Raw genomic sequence first — 17828 nt, forward strand, 5'->3', positions numbered from 1 at the left:
GGAGAGCTTTCCGACGACTCCTTTGCAGGCCTTGTTCGCTTCTTCCTGCCCTCATACAAAGTCCACTGCGCCTCCGACCAATCATTACAAACATCACAAGGCTCGGCTCGGGTGCATTCGCGCCCCCGACACCGAGCACACAAAATATGAGGGTCTATCTGCCGGGAAAGAGCGGAACTTCCCGCATTTACGCCTTCGGGATACCCGGGCAATAGTCTCCGTGGGGTAGCGAGGCGAGGAGATTCCATCATAAACCAATTAGTTGAATTAATATGAAAAAGAGAGAATGATTGTACTTACAATTAACTCTTTCATACACAACACAACCAATACTTAAGAAAGCAAAACGACGAGAAGCGGGCAGAGAGCGTTCGAACACACAACGTCCACTCGCGTGAGGCCGAAAGCAAAAGTGGTTTGTTTACCTCCCAGTCGCGCGCGGCGCGCGCCTGTCGGACAAGCAGTTAACTACCGAACCCCTTGTTCGAAAGCTTACGACCTATCCAGCTGCCGCTAGTACCTTCCTATTGTAAAAGGACCGAAGGTTTGTATGCCGTGTCGGAACAACATTACATTTAAATGATGACAATGCACAGGGAGGGTGATAGTGATAATCATGAACCACCTGAAGGATAATGACGAGATAAGAGCCTTTCAGGCCACACAGTCTTATGTTCTATATACCTCTTCCTGCTACATTATCCTCAGCCAAGTCTCCTCACATCTGCTTTTTTTCCATGGGACTTTAACAACATCCAAGATAGCGTCAACAGTTTGGTTAGCTAATATATAGAAGGGTAATTTTCCTATATACAATACACTTTTATTCTTTTCCCTTTATAAATACGTAGTATCTTCTGGGTGCATGTAAATTACCTCTGTAGCAAAGAGTTATAAAACAACTGACATCAGCAATGACAGACCAAAGTCATTCTTCCATCGCTTTATAAGATAACTGCAAACTTGTCCTGAATCTAAACAATAACTTCCAGACAGACAGTATGCTTACAAGACACATACAGGTACAGTTAGGCTATTCATATCAAACCAGCTACACATGTATATTTAGGACAACCTTGATACTGGTTTTAAGTCCTGGCTTGTTCAAACTGATTCTAATGGTGCCATGGACTTGTTAACCATGTCACTCATATGAAAATTGTAACTTTGGTGCTGGAAGCTATGAACTCCAGTTCATTCACAGCATTTTAAGTGACTAGTAGCAGTTTACGTGGATGGTCATTAATGAGAGCACTAGCACAAGTTAAACAGGTGCAAATTTTTGAAGGCTAAAGACACCCACTGGTTGTCAGGTAAGTGATGCTTAGTGAAGTTATGCAATTATGGATCTAGTTAATGGCCATACCACGTTGAAAACACAGCTTCTCATCCTGTCAGCCAAGTTAAGCAACCTAGCCAAGTCCAGGGAGATGGTTAGAGTCAGGAAGGGTATCCAATCTAAAATATCTGCCAAAACCAACAATGAAATGACCCATTCAAGATGGATAAGGCTCATTAGAAATGGCAACCACAGCTAAGGAAGAAGAAAGAGAAGAAGATGAAGTGTTGGGTCTGCATATTATTATGATGAGTGATCCCCAAGTAATACCAGATCCCATTAACTCAAGCTCACAATACTCTGAGATTGTAAGCACTGGGTTATCAACTTTATTCTCCTTACCCTAATGCCGGCAAAAAGACGAGGGTAGAGTGTAGATTTAAAATTCTTGCCCCATCTAAGCCAGAAAATATTAAAACTTGAAACATCCCAAGTGTCTGACCCATGTTGCAATGGGTCATGAAGCCCAAAAATCCAACAATGATGAGATTTTTATTAAAATATTTAAGTATCGTCATGCATCCTTTGTCAGACAGATTACAAAATATTCAAGTATTGTCATGCATCCTTAGTCGGACAGATTACTGTAATTTGTAATTTGCTTTTCCATCTGACATTTCAGAGCTGAGTCACACTTGATGTGAGTCCTGTGCACTTCAATCATAACCTGAAGCATCTCAGGAAAGTGTATCTTAACCTCATCTATGGAGCCATGACCTTAGTTGAGGGTTATATCTCATGCATCACTAAATTCTGAAAAGGCTGCGTAACTCTCAACGTAAATTACTTCAAAGTGATGTTTTACTGGTTATTTGAAGGGAACCTCCCTAATCTGTTGGTCTGCATATTGAACAAGAACATGCTAAATTATGGGGCATACATTGTACAGTATTTCCATACCATAACTTTGTGCTTTCATTTAATAATTGCATACGAACACCATACAAATGAAAAAAATAAGGTGAAAGAAAATGTGCTTGGTGTTAACTTCATAAACTACACGACAGTAAGTGATTTACATTCTTTTGTGGGGACTTTTGATTTTTAGAAAATCCAAACTGGCTTTGGGTGAATTAGTTTGAGTAATCATGAGTGAACTCAATTGTAATTTACAATATTGGGAAATGAACCAACATTCAACCATCCAGTGTCAAGCTGAACTAAATGCGTATTACTTACTCTTGAAATAAGTAGTTCATTCCTTGAAATAAGTAGTTCATTCAGGACTGTATCACAATAGTAATTGTCAGGTAAAAACAAAAAGAATATAAATTCTTAAAAAAATAAGTCTGCTAAAGGATATCGTATAAAAAATGCTAGACATGAACTCAACACCTGTAAAAGTAATAATATGGAAGTTAATGTTCCCTCATTCTGAGGTCCTAACTTTAGTAATGCTAAGTTTATCAAAGTGAGATTATTTATTGTACACATGTCCCCATCTTCACCAAGGCCTTCCTTAAGGCGCACAAAGCCAAATCTTGACAGAATTCGTAGAACAGAGAGTACTGGTTTTCGAACAGCATTTGTCTTGAATTCTGCTAGACTTGGCTCCAACTTATCTGAGTCAGGATTATATCTGAAAAACAAAGAATGAATTACAAGGAAGTTTGAACATGTAACAGAAACTGTTGTCCATTATATCTGGAAACATAATTAAAGAAAACAGTAAATATGTCAAGATAATGGTTCAAAGTTCCAATAATGTCTGACAACAAGATTTTAAAGGGGACTTTATCTTTCTTATGTTCTTTTACACAAATCTGAGGAAATTTCAAGTGAAATTACGACGGACTTTTCTCATGTGTTTAAATTATCAACAAATTTCTTTCTGTCACAGAGATTTGTTGTATTTCTGAAACATGCATAACAAATATACGTATAGAAAAATTTCCCCCACAACACTGTAGTAGTTATAAAGCTGCAAATCTTAAAAGTAATATAAGCCAATGTTTCGAATCATTTGTATTATTCTATCGAACTGGACATGAACTGATAAAAATATGCTTTTCAATATGCTAATACAATAGCTGAAAGCCACCAAGTAAGCCCCTGTATCTGATAGAGCCAGCCTTCATGCAGGTTTATGTGGGGATACCACTGCCACTGAAACTCCTTTAACTTTGTAAGAAAGAAAACATTGTTATTTTAAATCCCCCATTCTTCTACCGAAACTACAAAAGATGTTATTATCCACACACCTTGGTAAACGATGTCTTGGACAGGGTACAAAATGAAACAGTTGTGGCGTGGAGTACAAGAAGTTGAAGATCTGTGGCAAGAAAAACAGAAGAACTGTTTTGCTGAAGTGACCAATAATTGCCACCACAGCGAAAGTCATCCCAGCAAAATAGGTGTAAGTGTCTCCAACAAAAGCTTTTGCAGGATATCTGTGAAAAGAAAGGCTACATAACTTTTAAGCTGATGAAAGGCTTTGTTAGACTAAGAACTGAAGAGTGACATAAGTTTAGCAAATAACATACCAAGTGACTTCGGGTACTAGAATACAACAAATATTTGTCTGTATTTGTTAACTTTTGGGGGAGAAACAAACAGATCCAGTTAATGTTTCTAGCTATTAACTCATTCAACATATACACACATACACCTAAAGTAAATAACATATCTCCCAATTACTCTAATGTACAGAGACTACAAGCATCACAAGCAATGAAAAATGTCAAAATCAGGTAGTAATACAACGATAAATAGAGAGAGAGAGAGAGAGAGAGAGAGAGAGAGAGAGAGAGAGAGAGAGAGAGAGAGAGAGAGAGAGAGAGAGAGAGAGAGAGCAACCTGGAAGTAAGTACTCACTGCATGACCAACAATTTATTTCCCAGAACTCAAAAATCATTTCAGCATTCAGTTCCCAGTAGTGACTGGAATATGTATAAATGTTACAAGTAAACAAGCAAATGGAATATAATGCCATCATTGGGGAAGATTTCTTTGACAAGCTTCATGGACCAGCAAAGAAGAAATCGTCTGTGAGTAGATAAATATGAAGAGCAGCAGATATGCTAACAGGTCACAGAGCAGATACCTTGACAGCAAATCAGTTGGACTTTTGATAAGACTTCCAACCCCATAGCTTACTTGAGTTCTGTGAGTCCAATACAAGCCACAATAACATCCAAAGCAATGATGAATTAGTTTAACAAAACCAATGAGTCTCACTGGCAGACTAATGGCTTGGACGGAGGACGTGTCCTTGAACAATGAACACATGAAAGTATAGTAGTATATGGAAACTGTCAGTCAATCTAAACAGTTTTACACTACCTCCACATATCTAAATTTTTTCAAAGACAATTAAAATGTCCCACACTTAGAGAGAAAGGATCCAAGACATTGTTTTCATAATTAATGGAAAATTCAACTGAACTTTCCAACTTCAAAGATGTGGACATATACAGTTTCTCTGGCTCCCACATCTCTCATTAGCCTAATTTCTGATCAGATTCTCCCAGTGAACTCCAACCATGGACTTTCAGCAAATTTTTGGCACATCTACTAAAAATCTCCTCCATTTAAATAACATGTCGATAACTGCCTTGGCTGAGGTAGCTCAATTAGAGAACATCATTACCCATTGCTTAAAAAATATCACAAATTTTAAGTAATTTGTGATATTTTTTTATGTTTCTAGATATACTTACCCAGAACTACTTTATTAGGAGAATCCTGGATGTCAATCCAGTACCAACCAGAAAAAACTGGTTATTCCCTCCTGACCCCCCAGCCAGGTATGCCCCAGGGTCGAAGATCACGACCTCTGACCTGCAGTCCTTTCCACACCCCTAGAGCTCCTGCCCTCAGATACTCGGGGACGGAAGGGTGGGCAGTAAAAATTTCATAGTTCGGGGTAAGTATAGCTAGAAAAAATACAAATTACTTAAAATTCGTGATTTGTTCCGATGCCGTATACTTACCCCGAACTACTTTATTAGGAGACTTAATCCTTAGGAGGCGTGTGTATCTAGGGAAGGATGAGTCCCTACAAGGAAGAGGTCAGCCTCCTTCAGGAAGGAAGAAGGAGAAGGAAAAAGGGGGGAGACCCACTCCGCCGGATTAGGGCGGAGGTGGGGATCCCCTCTCCGTACAGAGGCAATCTCGACTGACGGATAGAAGAGGGAATAAAACTCTATGAGTGTAATGCAATGTTCTGTAAAAACGACTATTCTTCTCATAGACTCACCTGAAGACTGAGGAAATTTGGTGATTACTTCGAAGGCCCCGTAGGGAAAGGGGGGAGAGGATGGACATACCCCATACACACTTGCATTCATACGACGCATAACCTCCCCAGGCTATGCTAGCGCCTCTGCTGGCCTGCCACCATCGGCCCTATCTCAAAGGCGTCAAGGGACCTCCTTGTGCCATCCTTGAGGTAATATTAGGGTCATAAAGGTGGACTGTCTCGTCCACACCCCTGCCTGTAGGATCTGACCGACGGCCAGATTCTAGAAGAAAGACAAGGAGGTGCTTATACCCCTTAAGTCATGGGGCTTCGCGCCTTGCTCCCTCAACCAGGAGATGGTGTTCTTCGCGACCGTCCTCTTCTCGCCCCCGGAAGAGACAGAGGTTTTGAACACTGGGGCGGAGTCCTTCTGTTCTGCTGAGATACTTTCTCACCACCCTGACTGGGCCGCGGAGCAGGCCCTGGGATCCTTGGACTCCGGAAGAGCTGGAATAAAGAACTCCCAGAACCGCTCGTCTACCACCGACAGGTTCTGTGTCTTGGCTACGAAGGACAGTACGAATTTGAAGGTTAGTTCTCTCCAACCCCTTGAGTGGGACACCTGGAAGGAGAGGCCATGAAGCTCCCCCACCCTCTTGGAGGATACTAAAGCCAAGAGGAAGACTGTCTTGAGGGTGAGCTCTCGTTCTGTGAAATCCTGAAGCGGTTCGAAGGGGTCTTTTCCAGAGCAGCCAGGATCCTGGCCACGTCCCAGTGAGGTACTGAAAGGGACCTGGGGGGGTAAGTCTGTTCGAATCCCCTAATGAGTAGGGGAATGTCCTTGGAATTCCCCAAGTCTACCCCTCTTTAATAAGAGACCCGGCTCAAGGCCGCCCTGACCCCTTTGATAGCCGCGATGGAGAGCCCTTTGTCCTCCCTCCTATGGACTATTAATTCCGCAACGTGGGGAATCTTGGTTCGTAAGGGGTCCAAGTTCTGTCCCTTGCACCAGGCCCCAAATACCTTCCACTTTGCTTGGTAACCTGCTTTGGGGGTCCAGAGTAGATTGAGGACCTGCCTGAGGTCTCAGAAGGGAGAAATGCGTAAAGGTCTAGTCTGTCCCAAGGGTGCTGGAATGCGTCTTCCCACCCCACTGCCTGGTCCAGGACCGGGGCCCAGAACACCGGGAGCTTGCGGTTCAGCCGCATTGCGAACAAGTCCGTGGAGGGGGTGCCCCAACCCCCAATCAACTCGCCCACTACTGCCGGGTGTAGGGACCATTTGCCCCTGGTACCTGGCCTTGCCTGCTGCGTCCGTCGGCAATTATGTTCCTTCTTCCCAGAATGAACCTCTCTGACAGGGAGATCCCGGCGTTCTCCCCCAACTCTAGAACGGTGCCCACTAGGGCACACAGGGGTTGCGATCTCAGTCACCCCTGGTATTTGCCATAAGCAACGACGAATGCGTTTTCGCACCTAACTTCCACTCTCTTGTTCCACAGGCTGGTTTCAAAGACACAGAGCACTTTGAGGATGGCCAGGAGCTCCAGGCTGTTGATGTGGAGTTTGCGCTCCCATCCGACCACTTAGCCCCCCCCCCCCCCCCCCATTTCTGTCTGTAGGTGGGCTCCCCAGCCCTCCCTCGATGTGTATGTGAATAAGAGCATCTCTGGAGGGACGTCTGCCAGTGGAACCTCCCGCCGGAGGTTCAACATCTAACCACCAGCAAAGGTTCTCCGCCATAGGCTGAAAGGGAGCTATCATCTCCCATGGGGTCTTCCGGTCCAAGGCCCACCCATCCATCAGGTTCCATTGGACGGGCCTCATCGTCATCCTTCCATGGGTTACTAGCTTCTCCAGGGCGACGAGGTGGCCTATAAGCCTCTCCCACTCTCGAGCTGGTAGGAACGTGTCTGTCAGGAAGGGGGTCACTACGCCCTTGAAGTTGGAAATTCGTTCCTCTGACGGGAATGCCCGTGCTCTTACTGTATCTAGATCCATTCTCAAGTACACCATCCTGTTGGTGGTCTCCAGGTGCGACTTCTCCCAGTTCACGACGATACCTAGACGAGCGCTGATGTTCAGGAGTTCGTCCTTATGCTCCCTCAAGAGATCCTTTGAGGAGGAAAGGGGTAGCCAAGCGTCCAGGTACCGCAGGAGACGCATGCCCTTCTTGTGGGCCCAGGCAGACACGAGGGAGAATAACCTTGTGAATACCTGTGGCGCTGTGGCTAGGCCGAGTCAGAGGGTCCTGAACTGGTACGTTAATCCCTCCCACCTTACATGGAGGTATTTCCTTCTGGAGAAGTGTACTGGGATCTGGAAGTATACATCCTTGAGGTTCCCTTCCCTCAAGGCCGCCAGCACAGAGCAAGGGGTCTGGGGGCTGAACGCCCCGCTGTCCAGCTCCCCCGTCAGAGAAGGTTTACGTCTTGTAAGAGGATCCAGTAACCGTCCCTGAGGACTTGGACAGTCTAGGGATCGGCCCTAGAACCTCCCATCCCCACCAATGATTGGAGAGGCAACCCCCCACCGGAGGCGTCAAGTCAGGTAGGAGGCCTTGCCTCCTACTTGTTCCTGGGGAAGCGGCCGCCTTTACCTCTGCGAGAGGGCACGGACATGACTCTAAAAGAGGAGTGGAAGGCTTTAGCGGTCCTGGAGGAGGGCTGCATTCCCTGATGGTCCCAGTCCCCTGCAGACAATTCTGAAATACCTGAGGGGGGGCCCTACCCCCAGTCTGGGTCCTTGTCTCGGCTTCTGTGGCTCGATACTTCGTCTTGGCACCGCCCGAGGATGATGCCCTGTAGACGACGGAGTCCTGGTTTGCCTTCATCCCCCGTTTGATAGCTTCTTCTACCAGGCAATCCGGGGAAAGGGATTTGCCCAAGCCTGGAGCATTCTGGAGGACCTTCGCCTGCCTGTCCAGGAAGCCCCATGGGAGGCAAGCGAGAACCACGTCTCCCCACCTCAGGACCCAGTCCTTCCATCGGGTCAGCAGGTGGGTGGTCAGGAATGACTCATCATCGCCGCCCTTCAATCCCAAGCAGGTCCCACCATGGGGATGGGGAGTACTCCGGAGTGGCTGGACGCCTAATCCGGAGGCTACCAGCGGAAGCGGGAGCCTCGCTGGAAGTGGAGTCGGAGACCGTACCAGCGGAGCCATCAGGAGTCCCACTGGCAGGTGGAGTGTGCAGGGGAAAGGCTAATGGGGCAATGGCGCCACACTCTCACGAGACTGTCTTGGAACCACAAGCACGGGTGAACGCAAAGAGTACTGTCCGACCGGGGGAGTGGAGCAGACTTTCCCACTATGAGAGTGGAGCAGCCTTCAAACAGGGGGAGCGGAGCAGGCCATCTGACGGAGAGCGGAGCAGCCGACGGAAGCACGGAGCGGTCTGTTTGACAGGAGAGAGAGAGCCCCCCCAACAGAGAGTGGAGTGGTCCATCCGACAGGGGGAGCGGAGCGACCATCCAACAGGGGAAGCGGAGCAACCGTCCGACAGGGAGAGCAGAGCGGACCGTCCCACATGGGGCGCTGAGCGTCCATCCGACAAGGAGAGCGGAGCGGACTGGGTCGTTCTACAGGGAGAGCAGAGCAGGCCGTCCAACTGGGAGAGTGGAGCAGGCCTTCCAACAGGGAGAGTGGAGCAGGCCTTCCAACAGGGAGAGCGGAGCAGGCCGTCCGACAGAGGGAGCAGAGCGGGCCAACCGACAGGGGGAGTGGAGCGGGCCATCTGACAGGGAGAGCGGAGCGGGCCGTCCGACAGAGGGAGCAGAGCGGGCCAACCGACAGGGGGAGTGGAGCGGGCCATCCGACAGGGAGAGTGGAGCGGGCTGTCCGACAGGAGAGCGGAGTGGGCCGTCCGACAGGGAGAGTGTAGTGTGCTGCCCGACCGGAAGCGTAGCGTGCTGCCCAACCGGGAGAACGGACCGGATCGGCCAACCGGGAGCGGACCATCCGATCAGGGGAGCAGAACGTACCATCATCGACTGCAAACCCCGTCACGTCAGCTACCGCATCTATCCCTACTTATCCGGAGTACGGAGCCGTACTCTCTCAACTCCACGGAGCACAACTCCTCTTCTCCGCCCTGCACCCCTTATATGGGGGACTCCAACACAGGAAGAGGTCTATGGGGCAGCGGCGCACCCCGCTAACGGGACTGTCATGGGAAATATGAGCACAGGCGAACACGGCGCGGACCGTAAGTCTGGGGAGTGGGGTCACCCGTCCCGTCACGGTGGCCATTGTACCTACCCGAACCTCTCCGGTGGGCTATGAAAGGGAGAGCGGAGCGTTGCACGAGGCGGGGGGAAGTCGAACCTGCACGACTCCAGGTAGGCCGGCACCTCTATGCCTTGTACCCCCTCCTATGGGGAACTTCATCTGAGGGAACCAGAACCACGCCTGCCTGGGGAGGGGGTCGACTGCGAGGGCATCATTGGATGGGGGGGAGCAGTCTGCGCTGCAGTGCAACCCCCTCCCTCTGCCAAAGCACTTCCATGGGGAAGTCTGAACAGAGTGCGAGGGCCGCCGGTCCAGGACCGAGTTTGGTCCATTGAGAGACCCGTCAGCTCCCTCCGCCTCCAAGGGGTGTCAATCACCCCCAGGGATGTGACCAAGGGGCTCCGATGACTCATAGAAAAACTCTGACGGAAGCCTTGGCTGAACGAGCAGAGCGCTCCTCTCAAGAGCGGAACACTCTGTATCGAGAGGCAAGAACTTGTCGGCGCTCATTGCCGTTACCAGCGCGTCCAATGATGGGGCGCCCCGCATACCACCCCACATCCATCACTCATGAAGAAAGGCGGTATCGTCCGACAGCACATTCTGTGGGGGCAAAGAAAAGGACTCCTCACGGGGGCCCGGCAATGGACTCACCTAGGTCCCCTTGCTGGGAGGGGATGGGGAAAAGACTCCGACACTCCACTGGGGAGTTCTGAAGAGGAACCGGGAATGGTAAAGGGCCTCCCGGCCCCCGGCTCGTGCTTCTACTCCTCGGAACTTCCGAGGAAGACTTCTTCGAGGGGGATCGAGGGTTTCTTTTCCTCCTTGTTGATGCCAGATCCCATGACATAAAAGGACAGCCCCAATACCTGTTGAACAAGTGTGGGGGTCAAACTTCACTGGAGAAGGAGAGAGCCTCACAAGCCCTGCCCTCAGGACCAGGGCAACGCCATAGAAAAGAAGCCTCCAACTAACACCGACACCAACACACACGGGGTCAACACCCACACACGGAAACACAAAGGGAAACGGGCCGGTAACAGACAACAAACTGAAGTGTGTGAATACTGCAGCAACCAGGAAAGGACTGCAGGTCAGAGGTCGTGATCTTCGACCCTGGGACATACCTTGCTTGGGGGTCGGGAGGGAATAACCAGTTTTTTCTGGTTGGTACCGGATTGACATCCAGGAATCTCCTAATAAAGTAGTTCGGGGTAAGTATACTGCGTCAGAACAAATACAAAATACTACCATGTTTTAAGACTAGTTCAAAGTGCAGTCATTTATAAAGTATGTGGCTCTTGAATGTCACTTTATCTTTAAAACCTACAAAATAAAGAAAATACCAAACATTTCAACATTGGTTATAAGTAGTAGCTTGTAGTGATTCTTGAATGTCCCTTATTCTTAATGCCACTGAGAATTATTATCTCACCACAAGTAAAAACTAGTCATAATGCGGCATACATTACTATACATATTTCTCTAGATAACAATGACTCTACTGGGCAAACTTGGGTATGGTTATTCAGTATGATTAATAACTACAATTATCCGGATGAGATGGCCTGGAATGTGTACTATTCAGCAGAATATAACTGATGAAGAACAGGCAATATTACTCTGCAGTGAACATAAGTATGACAGGACATGATGAAATACTTAGCAGTGATATTACTTCTTTCACATACCCTTCTTGATGGGTGTTACATCTCGTGTATCATTTAAAATCACTACACTCTCATGTACATCCTCTGAAACTCTTGCCAAAGACAAGGAAAGACAGAAATTCTACAATAATGGACGTTTGCTATTTCAGACACTTAGAACAAAAGGAATGGAATGGAATATAGAATTTTGGGTTACGGCCAATCGCTCAGACCTATGAGGTCATTCAGCGCTGAAAGGAATGTTGATTGTTGAAAGATTTTAAAGGTGTAACCGGAGGAAAACCTCGCAGTTGCACTATGAAACAAATGTCAGTAGAGGGTGGGAAGCAAGATCAAAGAAAGAGCGTAAGAACAGAGGTACGGAACAAAGAATGAAAGGGGTCGCAGCTAGGGGCCGAAGGAATGCTGCAAAGAACCTTAAGTAATGCCTACAGAGCACAGCATGAGGTGCACTGACGGCACTACCACCCTACAGGGAATAGAACAAAAGGAAACACACACACACACACACACACAAAAACATGTACTGAAACTCAAAAGGACATCATCCCCAGGCTACTCAAGTGAAGATGACAAGCACCACTAAGGTTTTATACTGCAAAAGAGCACTGCTTACCTGTTATAGAAATAAAGCCCAAGAGAAGTTGCCAGAAAAGGAATAATGAGACAGAGCGAAAAGTAATGGAACTTTGACTGGTAGCAGCCGAGCTCCACCAAATTAAATGTTGCAACAGATGCTGAGATCACAATTGCTTGGCCACTCTCAAGTCCATTGATGCCGGCATATATATTTATTGCATTTGTGCAAAAAACAGCCAGCATTGACATGTAAATGTAATATAGAGGTCCTGAAAAGAGAGAGAAAAAAAAACACAATCAAACATGAATCAATATGGAATTTTCATTATAAAATAAAATTTTATTGCATACTTACCGAACAATTATACAGCTGTAGGTTCCTACGAATGGCAGACTATAGATTCAAAGCTTCCACAGTGGCGCCGCCAATGCTGATGTAGGTGACGTCATCTCCCTCCACTCGAGGGAACTACAGGTACAACTGGCCAGGTAACATCAATTCGTTCTGCCCAGACATCCACCTGTGGGGAGGAGGGAGGGCTTTGATTAATAATTGTTCGGTAAATATGCAATAAAATTTTATTTTATAATGAAAATTCCATTTTTATAGCAGTGCCTTACCGAACAATTATACAGCTGATTATCCATTGCTAGGATGGGGGGTTGTGGATGTAAGTTTTAATTCAAAAATAACATATGATTCTTGAAAACAAAATACCCAAAAGCACTGATAGTGCCTGTTGTACCTTACCTTGTAAGAGAGCTACTGCAGGAGAATACTGCCTCTGGTTGGTGCTCATCTTACGTAGTAGAAGGCTTGGGGTATGACCAATGGGTGTCTCTACATGGAGTGGAATATCCTCGTAGTCATGGTGTTCACCGCTGACTCAACGAAGATACAACAAAATATTGCCCTTGTCCTAAGCTAAGACCAGAAATAACCAACATGAAAACAACTGTCACCTACACCCAAATAAACACCTTTACCCACCAGAACTAACACTAAAATAACAATTTATCGAAAATTGTATTTTTCCTGACTATACAAACCTGAGGTCCTTTCACAATAGGAAGATACTTAGCGGCAGCTGAACCGGCCGTAAGCTTCGAACAAGGGGGTTCGGTAGTTAACTGCTTGTCCCGCAGTTGGCAGTCAGCTTGACTACGAGAAGAGTCACTTTGCTTTAGGCCCAGGAAAACACAGAGTGAGGGGTGGCATGAGGTGGGACTATATGTGTAATAGATACATTTATTAAATTTACAAGATCTGTAAATATAAACCCATGACCTGAGGTCATGGCATAAGGAGGGTTCTACGTGACCAAAGCAGACCTAGATTACGCTATGCGCTGTCTGCAGTAGCCTGACCTAGCTCAGAGCTTTGTCAACATTTTATGTTTATGATAACTTTGCACAACAACTTCCATGGGAAGTCGGTTGACCTGTTAACCTACGCCGGAAACTTGTAACTTCCCGAGCCGGCGGACTACGTATGTTTTTTATATGAATTGCTGAGATAGCTAATGTTCCGCTATCGACGCGATGCTTTAGAATGGCAGTTCCACGCCAACCATCAAACATATCGGTCTTCCGACCGAGCTGCATCTCCTAGTATGGAGTTACAGAATAAAGTTGTTATCTTTGTTCAACTTATCTGTTTGAATCATCTCCAATTTAGTTAAGAAGAACCACTCTACTAAGATATCCAAGGAGATGGGAGGAACCAGAAATACTTACGAATGACAGTCGTAAGGAGAACACAAAAAAGTTATCGTCAAGAGATAAGACTTACATGTGGTGGCAGCGTATAAGCGGAGAATATAAGTAACAAGACCCAATCATCAGCCGACCGAAGGTCTACAAGAACTAACTTCCACCTTCAACATCAAACTAAACAGAGGAAACGGGTATCTTCAATCAACGCAACAGTTTATGAAGACGCAGATATGTCCTTCATCGAGAAGAATAAAAGCATTAACACCGACGTTTGAGCAACTGTTGTCACTTATCTTCGAGAATCTACACCGGACGAGAGCAGCATCGAACATCAATGGAAAGAAGAAAACAAACACAGGAAACATCACCCGATCACGAGCAAGGACGCAGAGAGCACAGCTGGAGGCAGTAGTGCAAGGACGGAGGCTGTGACGTCATCAATCTTGGACTTCTCCACGCATCGTGCACCGAGAGAAGACCGTGACGTCATCACGACTTCCGACGCGAGACTTAGACAGGAACTGAGACGTCATCCCATGTCAACAATCCTTCGCAATATATTTCTGGAGCTAAGTACCATTTTTATCTATTCAGGTCTTTTCCTCAGTGAAGTGTTGTTCATCGTGAGTCGATCATCCAGTATTCTGGGGGTGAGTTGTTCGCCATATTAATCTTCCTTCATTACAGGATCAATCTTCAACTACGAGTTCTCACCCGCAGACTAATTTTTTTTCTCTTCTCGCTGTTGTTAATCGTTTCTTGCAGGAATTCTCCGTATAATATTTTATCATATTATCTGTATTTTTTGTATCTTTTGGGGGATTTTCCTATTATTATAACACACTTCTACAGTACATTGCATATGCGTTTACGTAGTGGTCGAGTGTACTCTTATAGATATTTTGATAGGATTGATAGAAGTGATAAGAAAAAAGTGAAAGTCGAAATGGCAACTACTCCGACTGGCAACCCCAATGTGGTGACTCTCGTTAGCGCGAGGTCAGCGATTGTCCCTTTTCAAGGTCGGGTCAATGGGTTCCTGCCTCAAAATGTTGAGGCATGGATCTCATCTGTAGCACGCTCATTTAAATGCAAAAAGCATCACAGACCCAGCAGTACAATTACAGGAGGGCAAGAGCTTCACTGACTTTGCAAAAGGTGACGCAAGTGCGTATCTAAGGGGGGTTTCTTTCCAAGAGGCGCTTACATGGGACGAGTTTAAAATCAGATTACGTGCCGTGTATGGGGGTGAAGAGGCTTTAGATGTAGTATTGGCATTGAGAAATATCCTTAACCAGCCTCCCCATGACTCAGCTTAATGTTTGTCGAGCGGGCGGCGCTAATTGCCGACCGGCTAAATGAATATCGGGATAGTTTAAGTAACTCCGGATGGGTTGCGGGTGATAAAATCAAAGTGAAAGATTTTATCCGTTTGATCTACCTTACGTCTATCACTGCAATGTTGCCTGAGCGTTAGTACGGTGTTTTGATAAAAAAAATTGCAGCCGACAGTACGGAATTAGATGTGTATAAACAAATCAAAAAAACATGTCTAAATGTACCGACCTAGATCCTTCGCTCATTCAAGTTTTTGCGAAAAATGAGAACAAGCCACAACAAGTAAATTGTGGTACATAATAATAATCAAGTTGCAGGGATGGTTTGTTATAACTGTAAACGACCAGAGGTCACATGATTTCAGACTGTCGGACGCGTTTTTGTTCAATACACAATAGTTCAACTCATTCATATAACCGTTGCTACTCGAGGAATCAACAGCAGAATGCTACAAACACGCAACCAGTTGCCAGTTGCAAATAAAAAGAAGGGTCCTCAGATACTATAAGAAGAAACAACCAAACGGAAATTCTGCACAACAGCAGAAACAACAAATCGTGCTTCAGGTACCTCTGTTCCTGGGCCCGTCTAGCCAGAACTTGCAAGGGCAAGCGAATTTCAAGGTGTGATAAACAAAACAAATACCACGTACAGTAGACCCTGACTCACGAACCACAATCCGTTCCTAGACCTTGGTCGTGTTCCAAATTGTTTCGTGACTCGGAGCTAATTTCCCCATAAGGTTAATGGGAATAATATTAATTGGTTCTCGACCCCTACGAACCAATATATATTATGTATATTTTGCCTTATTTACACAGATAATGTAAAAGTCAGTGTAAAAAACCTTAATATATCTAATAATATAATTTTAATTTTAAAATGGTAAACTAACACTATAAAAAGTTTGTAAAGTGAACACTTACTATGACTGGCGAGACTTCTGGCTTGACGGACAAGAGAAGAGGAGGGTGGTGGGTGGGGAGGAGGTTATTGTGCGGAAGGAGACCCTCCCCCATCCAGGTCGGGGAGATCTCGTTCCGGAGATTCAACTCTTCTAGGTTTTTTTGGTGAACGTTTAATCACAAACTTATCCAATGTCTGTTGCCTTTTCCTTCCTTGCATAACTTTTCTGAAATGGCTCATTAAATTTTTCATTGAGCCATATTCACGATCCTGTTTCGTACCAATTTTGTCCGGATGATACAATTCAAGGAAGCACTGGACATCATTCCCACTTTTCCAATGCGGCTTTTATCACATCACTGCTGACCATCTGTAACTTCCTCCCCAGCCTCCTCTTCGTCAGTTGATTGCTCCCGAGCAAGTTGCTCCTGCTGCTCTTTGTGGAGTTGAACAAGTTCGTCCGCAGTCAAATACTTCTGAATGTTCAGCGACCAATTCTTCAACATCTTCGTCGTTGACTTGTAGACCCATACTGTTGCCCATGGACACAATTTCTTGCACAATCTCTGCATCGAAACCCTCAAAGTCACGGACAGTTACGCACTGGGGCCAAACCAAAAGTTTCCGCCACGCAGAATTTAATGTGCGGTACGTAACTTCAGTCCATGCGTTATCAATGAGGGTTATGCAGTGAAAAACATTAAAGTGCTTCTTCCAAAATTCTTTTAAGGTTAATTTTGTCTCTTCAGTTACACGGAAGCATCTGGGGAAGAGCGCCTTCGTATATAATTTCTTAAAATTGCTAATGACTTGTTGGTCCATGGGCTGGAGAACAGAGGTCGTGTTGGGTGGAAGGAACTTGAACTGAATGAAGTCATGTTCACTGGCAGTCAGCCAAGTACGAAGGTGGGTGGCCGGGGCATTATCCATGATCAGAAGGCACCGCAGGGGTAGCTTGTTCTCTGTTAGGTACTGACTCACGGGTTCGGCGCAAACACTTCATCAATCACTCCATAAACAAGTTCCGTGTCACCCATGCGTTTTGTATTGGCCCTCCACATTACAGGCAGTCTGGCCTTATTTACGTGTGCTGCTTAAAGGCACCGGGGTCGGGTTATTTTTTTTTGAATGGTAGGACAAGTAGCGGCTTTAGTTTCAAGTCGCCACTTGCGTTTGAGCATAACAAAAGCGTAAGCCTATCCTTCATTGGCTTGTGGCCTGGGAGCGCCTTCTCTTCTTGGGTGATAAATGTCCTGTTGGGCATCTTCTTCCGAAGAGGCCCGTTTCATCACAATTGAAAATCTGTTGAGCGACGTATCCTTCGGCCTCCACGAACTCGGCAAACTCAGTCACGAATGCCTCAGCAGCAGCCTTGTCTGCGCTAGCAGCCTCACCATGCCTAATTACAGAGTGAATTCCAGTTCTTTTCTTGAAGTTATCAAACCACCCTTTACTAGCCTTAAAATCATCTGGCGTGGCACTAGTAGAAGGAGTTTCCTTCAGCAAACTCTGATACACTTGCCGAGCTTTCTCGCAGATGATCGGCTCGTTTACACTATCACCTGCCATCTGTTTCTCATGTACCCACTTCAAAATTATTTTTCTGCCTCTTCGAGGGTTTGCGATCTCATCTTGGTTAGTACTGTCACTCCCTTCGCAACATTTGCTTCTTTAATGGCATCCTTGTTTTTTCAAAATTGTCTGAAATTGTCGACTTGGCCATCTTGTACTCACTTGCGATATCGGTCACGCGAACACCACGTTCAAACTTTTCTATAATTTCTTTCTTTATTTCAATGGTTATCTTCCTCTGCACCCTCTTCTCACCATCACTCTTCACTTTCTTACTTTCACCACCACTCTTCACTTTCTT

At 46.0% G+C, this 17828-nt stretch overlaps 1 protein-coding gene across 6 annotated transcripts in view; it reads right to left on the reverse strand.

The window, feature by feature from the left end:
* Window positions 1–484: 484 nt before the first annotated feature.
* LOC135199438 (UDP-N-acetylglucosamine--dolichyl-phosphate N-acetylglucosaminephosphotransferase-like) overlaps window positions 485–17828 on the reverse strand; it is a 60555-nt gene continuing 43211 nt past the window's right edge. For all 6 annotated transcript variants that reach the window (XM_064227473.1, XM_064227474.1, XM_064227476.1 and 3 more), the window contains exons 5-7: window positions 12033–12264; window positions 3541–3729; window positions 485–2918 (exon numbers count right to left, since the gene is read on the reverse strand). In XM_064227473.1, coding sequence (XP_064083543.1) covers window positions 2615–2918; window positions 3541–3729; window positions 12033–12264 — 725 coding nt within the window. In that variant the 3' untranslated portion in view covers window positions 485–2614. The remainder of the gene's footprint in view (window positions 2919–3540; window positions 3730–12032; window positions 12265–17828) is intronic.

The sequence above is a fragment of the Macrobrachium nipponense genome, chromosome 25, assembly GCF_015104395.2.
Source record: "Macrobrachium nipponense isolate FS-2020 chromosome 25, ASM1510439v2, whole genome shotgun sequence".
Lineage (NCBI taxonomy): Eukaryota > Metazoa > Arthropoda > Malacostraca > Decapoda > Palaemonidae > Macrobrachium > Macrobrachium nipponense.